The 11,908-nt window shown below is 42.5% G+C and overlaps 1 protein-coding gene across 3 annotated transcripts; it reads right to left on the reverse strand.

Moving 5' to 3' along the window:
* Nucleotides 1-355: 355 nt before the first annotated feature.
* sgk1 (serum/glucocorticoid regulated kinase 1) lies at nucleotides 356-7,933 on the reverse strand. 3 transcript variants are annotated; one of them, XM_078212561.1, is made up of 13 exons: nucleotides 7,789-7,933; nucleotides 5,492-5,570; nucleotides 5,028-5,100; nucleotides 4,876-4,925; nucleotides 4,696-4,753; nucleotides 4,500-4,583; nucleotides 4,189-4,320; nucleotides 3,812-3,924; nucleotides 3,073-3,196; nucleotides 2,429-2,524; nucleotides 2,183-2,338; nucleotides 1,725-1,814; nucleotides 356-1,566 (listed from the first exon to the last, which is right to left on the reverse strand). In XM_078212561.1, the coding sequence occupies exons 1-13, from the start codon at nucleotides 7,814-7,816 to the stop codon at nucleotides 1,399-1,401; spliced, it is 1,251 nt and encodes a 416-aa protein (XP_078068687.1). In that variant the 5' UTR covers nucleotides 7,817-7,933; the 3' UTR covers nucleotides 356-1,398. The 3 variants fall into 3 exon arrangements, with proteins under 3 accessions (XP_078068687.1, XP_078068688.1, XP_078068686.1); XM_078212562.1 differs by having other exon boundaries at nucleotides 7,766-7,881; XM_078212560.1 differs by lacking the exon at nucleotides 7,789-7,933 and adding an exon at nucleotides 5,858-6,045.
* Between the last annotated feature and the right edge of the window lie 3,975 nt (nucleotides 7,934-11,908).

The raw sequence follows: 11,908 nt of genomic DNA on the forward strand, positions 1-11,908 counted from the left end.
CGCTCGAGTCCAACGGAGAATTCTGTTCATAGAGGGTGGTGGTTGCCTGGAATGCACTGCCAAGTGAGGTGGTGGAGACAGATATGTTAGCGATGTTTGAACTTATCTGGATAGACACATGAACAGATGGGGAATAGAGGGATACAAACGGTTGGTCTAGATAGGATGTCATTGGCGCAGGCTTAGAGGGCCAAAGGGCCTGTTCCTGTGCTGTATTGTCCTTTGTTTTGCGAGCCTTGCCCTGATTCCAGGGCAGGTGTGCCAGTAAAATTCCAGCCTATGTCTCTATTGAAATTTGTAAAGCAGCGGTGCATTATTTTTGACTTAGTTACAAAACTTGGAGTAATTCATTTTTAAAATAGTTTCACATTTATTGCAAACTCAACCTTAGTTCAGGAATGTGTACATTTCAAAACAAATTAAAATTATAATCTATTATACAGAAAAAAACATTTACATTACTGGCAATGTCTTAAATATACACATTAAAACTAGTGCAGCAACAGATCACAACACAGATTTCATTACATATGCACAGCTGAAATGAGACGACCATTAAAATCTGGAATGTGATAGAAACAAAAAACAGAGTTACTTTATACATATGGGATTACTAGCACACAGAAGCCAGTTGGTAGTTTTAAGACAGACTCCACAATGGGGCATTTTGGTCCTAGAAACAAAAATGTATAGTTCTACCTATAGCAGCAATGCTTCAAGCATATTGTAGTGAACTATTTTAGGGATTAATTATGTGAGTGTGTGTGTATATATGTGTGTGAGAGAGAGTGTATTGAAAAGGTGAGTTAAATTATACACAGATGGTATTGCAACATTTCATCTCACGGATGATGAATATATCCCACAGTGTAGTGCCTGCTGTGTCGATCAAAATCTCTCCAGTCAATGTTTAAACCTCAGAGCAATCATCAAGTCCAATGGCCAAATTAAGCCACACATACTATTGTTCACATTTCTATATGTTGCGCCACAATTCTTGCATGTGACCAATCCAATACCTACAACCTTGCTGACAGCAAAAGGCATAAGTAGCTGAAACCACAGTCCTCCGACGATCATCCTTTTCTAGTCAGGTTTAAATAACAGATCTTCAGATGGTGGATGGATGACAAAAAGTTCTTTTCTCCGTCCCTTTGATTAATGGACTTTCTTCTGGCGTGCAGCAGCAGCACAGCACTATGGCTGCCGTCTCCCAGACCCACACGAGCAACAAATGCTCCTCGAACATTTCAGCACCACCTCAGAAATGGAGTTGAAGGCCAGGCAGCTGCCAATGAGATGTATAGTTTTCCTTCCAGCCAAGTCCCATTTCTTGGTAAACCGAACGCGGAGCTCAGTTAAGGTAAGCCCAATGAGACAATTCAGTTCAGTGATTTACTACAGGAAGGAGTCCATGGGTGGAGCATATGAAAATCCCAGGAAGGCTTCTGATGCTTCCTTAACACTGGCAGTAATCAGAGCATTATCGGGTGATCTGCCAATTGAGTTTGGAACTGGCTCCTCTGTGAACTCTGGGTCAAAGTGCTGCAGGTCAGAAGGTCCACTCTAGAAAAAAAAATAATTCCAGTTTAGATTTTTGCTGTAATTTTAGACATAATCCCCCAAATAAAGAAAGGGGAGAAACAAAGGTGGGCTGCTTTGTTTGTGTTAACTGCACAAATTGGCTATTGTGAAGCAATTGTGTAAAGTAATGAGTAACTTACCACATTTGGGTTAAATGGAGGTGTTAGCTTCTTGGCATTTAAATCAGCCCAGTTTATTGGGGTAAAGAAGATGTGAGCCTTGATATCCAACTGTAGAAAGAGGAATTATGGTCAAATCAAAAAGGACTTTAACTGAAAAAAAATGATTTGCGAACGCTACTTAGTTAGCTCAACAATTAGGTTTTAAAATGTAGGAACACAGTAACTAGTCATGTTTATACACTGTCCATTAAAAAGATTATATTTTGTTCAAGTGGTCTACTGTGTGTACTTAAACAATGATCAGAATGCGTATTATCAGGTAATAATTTTTCCAAATATTCAAGACCTCAATACAGAATATTTCAGAAATGCAAGGTTTGAGGTGCCTTAGTCTTATCAATGTATTTACATTATACAAGCAGCTACCCCATACAGTAGAAGGCAATAGGGAAAACTATTTAATCCTGTTTACTTACAAAGTCCTCCTTTGCACCCAAGCGTTTTGTTCTGTCTTTTTGCAGTAAGCCCTCCAACAGGTCTCTGGCAGCGTTGGAGATGTTTGGTTTCAAAAGTAGTGGCTTGTTCACAATATTATCGTACATCTCAGCAGTGTTCCTGCTATAGAAGGGTGGCTGTATTAAAGCAAAAGATTCACAATTTAGAATAATATCTGATGCTTTAAATTAAAGAAACATTTTGACTGCTTGTTTAGTAATGCTTACCAATCCATACAACATCTCGTAGAGAACTGCACCTAGGCACCACCAGTCAACTGTTCGGTCATAGGGCTGTTTGTGTAAAACTTCAGGGGCCAAGTACTGTAACAGAATTAATAAAGAGACAATTTAAAATCAGTGAGAAACAAACTGGTACAGTAGACAACACTCATTATAAAAATGTGTTTATTGATACCATTATTGTTCATTAAAAAGTGCTACCTTATGTTGCACTTATTCTAAAAGGCTTGGTTCACAGTGTGTATTCTACATCCCAGGCAGAAGCAAAAACAATGTACACTCAGGATTATCTGAGTACAGCTGCTTAAGCAGATCTTTCCCAATGGCTGGGGAGGATCCATACACGGCAGCAATAGGCTAACTCGATCAAGGCAGGCTGAGCACTCAATATGACCACAGCCAGAGAAAAAAACAAAAGGATCTGCTGCCTCCAGAGGCACTGAGGAACAGTGGTTCTTCAGAGGTGCATCTCTCTCTGATGGGACCAACATCAACTTGTTTACATGACATGCAACTTCCAAAGTCAGCTGTTGCAGCGTGTGCTTCATGGTTTACAATGTTTTCTGAAGGAGATAATGATTGGCCAGCAATGGAATATAGAAAGGATTCAAGATAAATGTTCGACTTACCTCAGGTGTGCCACAGAAAGTGCATGTTGTGCCATTCGACTCGATGTTCTCTTTGCATAGGCCAAAATCAGTCAGAACAATGTGTCCTTGGCGATCAAGTAAAATATTCTCAGGCTTTAAATCTCTGCACGATTTTAAAAAAACACAAGGGAGAGTTACTTCACAGTCCACTCAAATCTACATCCAACACACAAGAAACTACAAAGGGTCATGAACGAAGCCCAGTCCATCACGCAAACTAGCCTCCCATTCATTGACTCCATCTACACTTCCCGCTGCCTCGGAGAAACAGCCAGTCTAAGGACCCCACGCACCCCAGACATACTCTTTTCCACCTTCTTCCGTTGGGAAAAAGATACAAAAGTCTGAGATCATGTACCCACCTATTGAAGAGCAGAACAGCTTCTTCCCTGCTGCTATTAGACTTTTGAATGAATCTACTTTATATTAAGTTGATCTTTCGCTACACTCTAGCTAAGACTGCAACACTACATTCTGCACCCTCTCCTTACCTCCACTATGTACTCTATGAACATTATGCTTTGTCTGTATAGCATGCAAGAAACAATACTTTTCACTCTCTACTAACATACGTGACAATAATAAATCAAATTTCAGTAGTTTTGGTGTAAGCACGATTTAAAAATTCTGCACTTCAATTTTGTTCCTTCTTCAGACTTTTAAGTAGCAGTTTACAGTTTAATCAATTGGTTGGTTTTCTTAGTCGAGTCTCACTAACCTGTAAACAATGTTGAGAGAATGGAGGTAACCCAGGGCACTGGCAATCTCAGCTGCGTAAAAGCGAGCTCGTGGTTCCAGGAAGCAACGCTCTCGTTGGAGGTGATAAAACAACTGCAAGAAGAAAGCAAACCAAGAAATAAATAAACTAAAATCAATCGGAAAGCAAGCACAGCACCCATTTTTAAATTGTTACATAGCAATAGTCGGAGACTCCCACCCTCCCCCAGTCCCAACTTTACAGCTCTCACTCAGCAGCTAATTACAGTGCCCTCCGTGTCCGCTCCTAAATCTCCCCCTCTTACAATAAATAAGCCTTTCACCCGCTCTTACTTGGGACAGGAAACCCAATCCCGCAGTTAATCCCCTGCGATTTACCTCGCCTCCATTGATGTAGTCCAGGACAAAGTAGAGTTTGTCGGCCGTCTGAAAGGAGTAGTAGAGCCCCACCAGGAAAGGGTGTTTCACATTCTTCAGCAGGACATTACGCTCCGACATGATGTGCTTTTCCTGCAATGGGGGGGGGGGGGGGGGGGGAGTGAAAAGGGATAAGTGAGTGAGTGACAAAACTCAAGAATATTCGTTCATGTCAAAAAAAAGGCAAGCTTGATAACCTAATGTCAGTACAGCAGGAAGTTACAGAAAAAAAGGTGGATTTTAAAAAAAATTTAAGTAGTGCAAATTATTACCTCTTTCTTTTTCAAGATGGCCTTTTTCTGCAAAACTTTCACAGCGTAGAATTGGTCATCAGCTTTGTGTTTTGCCAGTAGGACCTGTCCAAAAAAATAAAATAAATTGCCACATATTTAGAGAAACACATTGACCAGAAGGAAAGATGATTTTACAGTTTGCAATCGGAATATAGAAATATGTATATACTGTTACCTTTCCAAAGCTTCCTTTTCCAATGACCTTTAGGAAGTTGAAGTCACTTGGCTTGGCCCTATGGATCAGAGAGTAAGACAAGTTAAAATGGAACAACATTCCCTGGGTGAAATCCACTCCAAATAAACAAGCAAAAAAAAAATCATTGTTTAAAGATCACTAAAAATGAATGACACTCACTGTGGGTTCGAGGAAGGACCAAGGTTAATCTGGGCTGTTGTAGGGCTGGGCTGCAGGAGAAATCACATGAAAAAAAGCAAGTTAGCAGAGCTCGTGTGAAGAGTTTTGTTTTAAAAAGAGAATAATTAAATGCTGCTATCTTAGATACTCACTGGAGGAGACGCGCTTTCCCCATTCGCTTCCGTTTCTTTGGGACTGACATGTAACATAGCCGGGACTTCTGAGCTGTTTAAAAAAAGGGGGGAAAAATTTACAACCTGTTAGAAACGGAGGCCTGAACTGGCTTCCAGAACCTGTCCACAAGCCGGTAACCTTGTTCTGAATCAGACTGTGATCCCAGTGAACACAGGGCTTTGTTTGAAGGGAAGACATTAGCCGGCGATGTCTCGGCGCAGACAGACGCGCTATTGTGCCAGGATCACAAACTGGGGAAGGTGGACAAGCTCTGCTCAAAATCCAACACGGCGCAAATTCACCCCCCTCTCTCCCAATCCTGCCCCATTATCACCCTTAAGAAAACGGCTGCGTCTCCAGCTCTGGTGACCGGCTGCTCCTGTACACACTGCCCGGTGATCATGCACTGTCGTGAGTCAAAGTAAAAACAGGGCATACTTACTGTCTACAGGAGTAGGACTGAGACGCTGCTATTTTCTGGATAAGATCGTTCAGTCCCATTCGCCTTTGTTTCATGAAAGCTGCAAAAACAGAACACTCGATAAGGAGACTTGGAAGGAACAACTCAATAAATAAAAGTTACAAGACCCAAACAAGTCTTTAACCCAAAAAAGTGCAATCGCCTTGATGCAGCTTTACAAGTTTTAAGTAGTAATTTATCGCCAGCACTTAAATCTCCACAATGAGCGATTTATAAAATAAATTTATAAAAGCTACCTGGGGAATCTTAAAATCTGAACATACACGATTGCAGCTTGCAGCCTTTTGACATTATACATTTTTCTTGTGAAGTGATAAGATAAGTTACCGGTAAGTATCGCGACCACCCCTCTCATTTTGGAGTAGGTGACAGTAGATCCTGAGGAGCTGGATTTAACAGTCATGTTAACAAGCTGGTCACTTGATTGGAAATTGCAGCTTTGGGTATCTAGTAGTCCCTGTATTGTCTCTCGTACTATCCGTGCCCGGTAAGCGATTGCAAAAAAAAAGCACTGAGGGCGCTCTCTCTTGGATATATATATATATACACACACACAGAGGCAGGAGAGAGAGCTGGTGGGGGCGGTGGTATGTGAGTAATGCCGGGCGGTCCTGACCTCCCTGAGTCAGCCTGTCATTCTCATTCACCCTGGTTCTGCCGGAACGCCAGCGTCACACTATCCAAACAGCAGCAAGCAGCCAATGCTTCGTCTAACCGCTGGGGCACATTCTCACCTGCCCCACTATCAGATCACATCACAGCACCCACATGGGGAGCTTTTAATTTGATGGGAACAGCTCCGGGCAACTTTAGTGAAATTTGCATACTTGTGTATATACACGCGAGTCCTTCAGTTGTACTTGGCCACAAAATCAAACTTCAGGAACATCGGAATTAGGAGCAAAAGTGGGCAAATTCAACCCATCTAGCCTGCTCTGCCGTTCAATCAGATCATAGAATCCCTACAGTGCAGAAGGAGGCCATTCGGCCCATCGAGACTGTACCGACCACAATCCCACCCAGGTCCTATTCCCCTAATTCCACATATTTACCCTGCTAATCCTCTGACACTAGGGTCAATTTATCATGGCCAATCAACCTACCGGCACATCTTTGGACTGTGGGAGGAAACTGGAGAACTCTGAGGAAACCCATGCAGACACGGGGAGAATGTGCAAACTCCACACAGACAGTGACCCGAGGCCAGAATTGAACCTGGATCCCTGGTGCTGTGAGGCAGCAGTGCTAACCACTGTGCCACCTCTTGGTCACTTGATTGGGATCATGGCTGATCTCTCCCTGGTCTCAAATCCACCTCCCTACCTGTTCCTCTTATCCCTTTATCTTTTTAATATTAGAAATATATCCATCTCCTTCTTAAAACCATTCAAACTTTGCTGGAGTCTTTTTGTGTGTGTGTATGTGTTGCAACTTTAGCTACCACACAAAAGTTCAGGAGATGAGTTTATTCATTTCAGTTTCAACACAATTCAGCCAAGCTGCTTTCTAGCTGAGGGATGAGTCACCAGCCCACTAGTAATGATGGGAGAATGCTTCATTTCACAACTGGGAAAGGATTTCTCATTGCAAATAAAAGCTGTTAGTGACTTTCTGTTTCCTACACCAACTAGTCAAATGATGACTCGGATCTGCTCCCACTCTACTTGCTGTGCGAGGTGGGGAGGGAATGCCAATCTTTCACCAACTAAAATGGAATAATTTAAAATACAAGCCGGTATCTCAGATAAATCGGCGTCAAACTGAGGTTCAGGGAGCGAGGAGGCTTGCATCCTGCATTGATTCAAACTGCAAAGCGCACCTATCAGTATCTAAACCCTTGGGACGGGTTTTACTAAGGAGTTACGCGGTCAAATGCTAGGGGGGAAAAAGATCAATTCGGCCTGTGAAATACTTGCAAATCACGCATGCCAAGCAAATATTTCTTTCCACAACTTTCTCCCCTACTGACTTTCGACGTGGCAATCTGGATTGGTCACTGGCTCACAGTCTCTCTCTCCCCCCCCAGACGCTGAAGCAGCACAAGCAGCTCCTTCACACACAGCCAGCCCAATACACCCACCCGGGGAAGTGTGTAACCGACCCCGGCTACAGAAAGAAGCTGCTCGGGTTTCACAAAGCGAGTCCTTCTTCCTCCCCCCCCCCCCCCCCGCCCGCCCGCCCGCCCGCCATGGCCAAGGATCGCCTCTGACAGTCACAGTACAGCAGTCAACTTACCCCAGCAGGGAAAGATATCTAACCTGTGAAAGAAATCTTCTCTGTTTTCATGGTCGCCTGCACTTGTCAAGACTTGTGGAGCCAAACCATCCACTGACAACTGACGGAGAGTTCGCTGGCACAAAAGGGTTTAATTTATAGGCGAGGTGTATTTAATTAAACGATTTACATAGATAACTTATCACTGTGCGTCGCTTATAAATTCCACAACGTAAAGAGGCTGATCGCTTTACTAATGATTAAAAGCTTGGCCCTGGAATTATATGTACTCGACTTCCACTTGGCAATTATTGTTGCCTTTTAAAAAAAACCACAAGTTAACGGTTGTTAGCAGACCCTGCTTTCAGTCTGATTCTTTTTACTTTGAGGAGGAAGTGAACTAACAGTGATTGAGGTGTGTGTGTGTGTGCATGTCAGCAGTCACCACAGACAGGAGTTTCTGCTGGCGCCTGGACTCTCTCCTCTTCCTGGACATTGGGCACCGAGGCAATTGCGTGGACGGGACTTGTTGAGACTGCTTCCGAGGGACCGGATACCTCTGGGGCGGAGGAGGCGCCCCTTGCTAATTCCTGACATCCACCTCAGGTTTCCTCCAAGGAAGACAGTCCGGACAGAACTGGCGCTAAGTTCGGAGCAAAAGTTTGTAAACTGCAGCTATCTTGTCTTCTTGTGCCTCCCCAGTGTCCGGTGCAAGGACTCCACATTGTGTAAGCCAATGCAGAATGTTTCTGTGATCAAGCATTCAACGCAAAGAACTTGAATATACACACTGGTTCTTTATTGAGCCAGAGCAGTTAGTCACAGGAAATACTTGCATCTGCTTGGCAGTACGATATGTATCAGTCAACCAACTCCCCAGTAAATGAAGTGGAAATAATTTCTTGATAACTGCTTCAATGAGATTAGAGAGATTCATCTCCTCTGAACATTATTTACAATGGTTCTTGCCCCAAACATGAAATAAAATCATTACATTATTTTGAAAATATATCTTTAATTAAAGAGATAACAAAAAAGAATTTAGATTGTCTGATCACAGTGAACAAGCAAAACAATAGTAAGAATAATCACCCAGGTTTGAGTTCTGGAATTGTTATATCATTGGAATCATTGGGCTCTAGGTCATAGGCTGCTATGTTATCTTGTAATCACTGCAAGACTTCTGCTTTCTGACTTTTACAAAACACCTCGAGAAGTTCTCCTATATTTCATTGAAATAGTTGAAAAGTAGAAATGAACAGTAGCATTTGTTGAGCAGAAGCAATGATGGTAGTACGCTGGCACAGTGGTTAGTACCATTCGATTCCAGCCTTGGGTGACTGTGTGGAATTTGTACGTTCTCCCTGTGTCTGTGTGGGTTTCCTCTGGATGCTCCGGTTGGTTAGGTGGATTGACCATGTTAAAGGAGCAGGATTACTGGGACAGGGTGGAGGGGAGAGGGCCTGGGTGGGATGCCCTTTCGAGAGTCGGTGCAGACTCGATGGACCAGATGGCCTTCTTCAGCACTGTAGGGATTCTGTGATTGTATGATGCCTTTAAGTTCCTCTTGTTACTTGCAACCCAGCATTTATGTAGAACCAGATTGGTTCTTTACCTTTAAGTATGAAAATAATAAAGGAATGTAAGAAGGGATATAGGCTATTGAACCTCTGGAACTGTTCCACCATTAAATAAGATCATGGGATTTGGCTGATCTGCCATTAAGCTCATGTACCTGTCTTTGGCCCATATCCCCTAATATATTTGATTAACAAAAAGCTATCAATCTCAGTTTTAAAATTAATTATTGATTTGGCATCAATTGCTCTCAGCGGAAGAAAGTTCCAAACTTCTACCACCCAGTGTATCAAATCCTTTCCTAATTTCACTCCTGAAAGGTATGGCTCTAATTTTGAGACCGTGTGCCTTAGTCCTAGACTCCCAAACCACTGCAAATAGTTTCTCTGTACCTAAACTATCTCCCTTAATATCATGAAAACTTTGACCAAATCATCCCTTAATCTTCTAAATTGCAGGGAACGCAGCCCAAGTGTGTATCATCTCTCCTCGTAATTCATCATCCTGGTAAATCCAGGCTGCAGATTCTCCAGGGCCAATGTATCCTTGCTTAGCAATCACACACTGTCTGCTTACCTTACTCTAGGTGTGGTCTAACCAGGCTGTTGTATAGGTGAAGCATGATTTCTACCCTCTTGTATTCTAGTCCCTTAGATATAAAGGCGGGCATTCCATTCATCTTTCTGATTATTTTCTCTACCTGTTTACCTGTTTTAATAATCTACATGGCTGGACCTCCAAGTTTCTTTCGACTTTTACTGTTACTAGCTTTTCATTATATTCTGCAGGGTTGTGCAAACGTTTGAGCAATTTCAGTAACACTGCGGAAAGTGGATCTCATCCCAGACCTATAGAATGTCGTGTGGCTTTGGATGCAGAATATTTTGGACACTATCTATGCGCACGGTTTTTTCCTGGTTCTGGAGAAGGTTGGAAACTCAAAAGGTGTTACTTATTCCAGGGCTAATAAACCAGGAGAAGCTTGAATAATTCATTTGCCCAGTGGCATGCTGCAACTTGAAAGCCAGTCTAACCTGCGTTACCTGCTGTGATTCTATAGGGGGAGTGAAAGAGAAAGGGAATCATTGTACTGAACACCTTTATTCCATTTCCAGCAGGTTTATTGTTGGCAACAGATGTCCCGCAGTGATGGTAACAATTACATTTTTTTTAAATGAACTTCATGTTATTTTATATTGCAACTTGTATTGATGTGTTTTATTTTCTGTGTTTTACAAAGAAATTCTAAACCTTGGCTCAGAGAATCATAGAATCCTTACAGTGCAATGTAATGCAGTGCAATCCCACCCAGGCCCTATCCCCGGAACCCCTACATATTTACCCTGCTAATCCCTCTGACACTAAGGGACAATTTAGAATGGCCAATCAATCTAACCTGCACATCTTTGGAGTGTGGGAGGAAACTGGAGCACCTGGAGGAAACCCACGCAGACACGAGGAGAACATGCAAACTACACACACACACAGTGACCCAAGGCTGGAATTGAACCCGGGTCCCTGGCACTGTGAGGCAGCAGTGCTAACCACTGTGCCACCATGCAGCCCATAATTAGATTAAAATAAATAAAGCTACCTGGGAGTGGTTAACAGTAATCTCATTCAGATTATTCCATTAGCTAAAGGAGTGAAAGTTCCTCAGATGGCTTTAGTGGGTAAATGCATCACCCAATATGGTAAAACAAAATCAAGGTAGCGTAAGCAACAAATGAGATGAGTGATCAGCTGATCTGTTTTCTTTTATTCTTTCAAGAGATGTGGTCATATCACTGGCAGGGCCAGCATTTATTGCCCATTCCTAATTGCCCTTCACTAAATGGCTTGCCATTTCAGAGTTAGTCATATTACTGTGGGTCTGGAGCCACATGTAGCCCAGACTAGGTAACGGTGACAGATTTCCATCCCCAAAGAACATTAGCGAACCAGGTGGGATTTTAATGGTTTCATGGTCTCCATTACAGAGACAAGCATTTTTATAGTCCAGATTTATAAATCAAATTTAAATTTCACCAGCTCCATCATGATGGGATCTGAGCACATGTCTCCAGGGCATTAAACTCAACCTCTGGGTTACTAGTCCAGTGACATTACCAATGCACCACCATCTTCCCTGAATGAGAGCAAAACACTAGTCAGGACACCAGGGAGAGCTTTTTCAGCCTAGATCCTGTATTTAAATTCATAGTGAACTTAAATTCATTATCTCTATCTCAGACGGAAGAATATTATCAGCAGAATCAAGACAACACTTCATATCCTGAACCATTTAGACTGGAATGATTTAGCTTCCTGATGATTTAGCCAAACTCAGTGGAGCTTTAGTGTGGGTGCTAAAAAGGGCAAAAAAAAACTTGGATTATCCTGTGACATCTTGTTGGAAGTGAATGCATATGGATTTTGACTGGGAACAGAATCAAGCCGGACGAGGATGACTCAAAATACTCATTCCTCAGGCTCAAATACAGAAGGGCCACCTGATCATGCTTCCTCCACCAAGAACTTTACCCCAAAACCAACCACTATTTTCAGGAGAAAAGAAAGCAAGAGGAGAATATTTAGAGAGAAGTT

Source organism: Mustelus asterias, chromosome 5, assembly GCF_964213995.1.
Source record: "Mustelus asterias chromosome 5, sMusAst1.hap1.1, whole genome shotgun sequence".
NCBI lineage: Eukaryota > Metazoa > Chordata > Chondrichthyes > Carcharhiniformes > Triakidae > Mustelus > Mustelus asterias.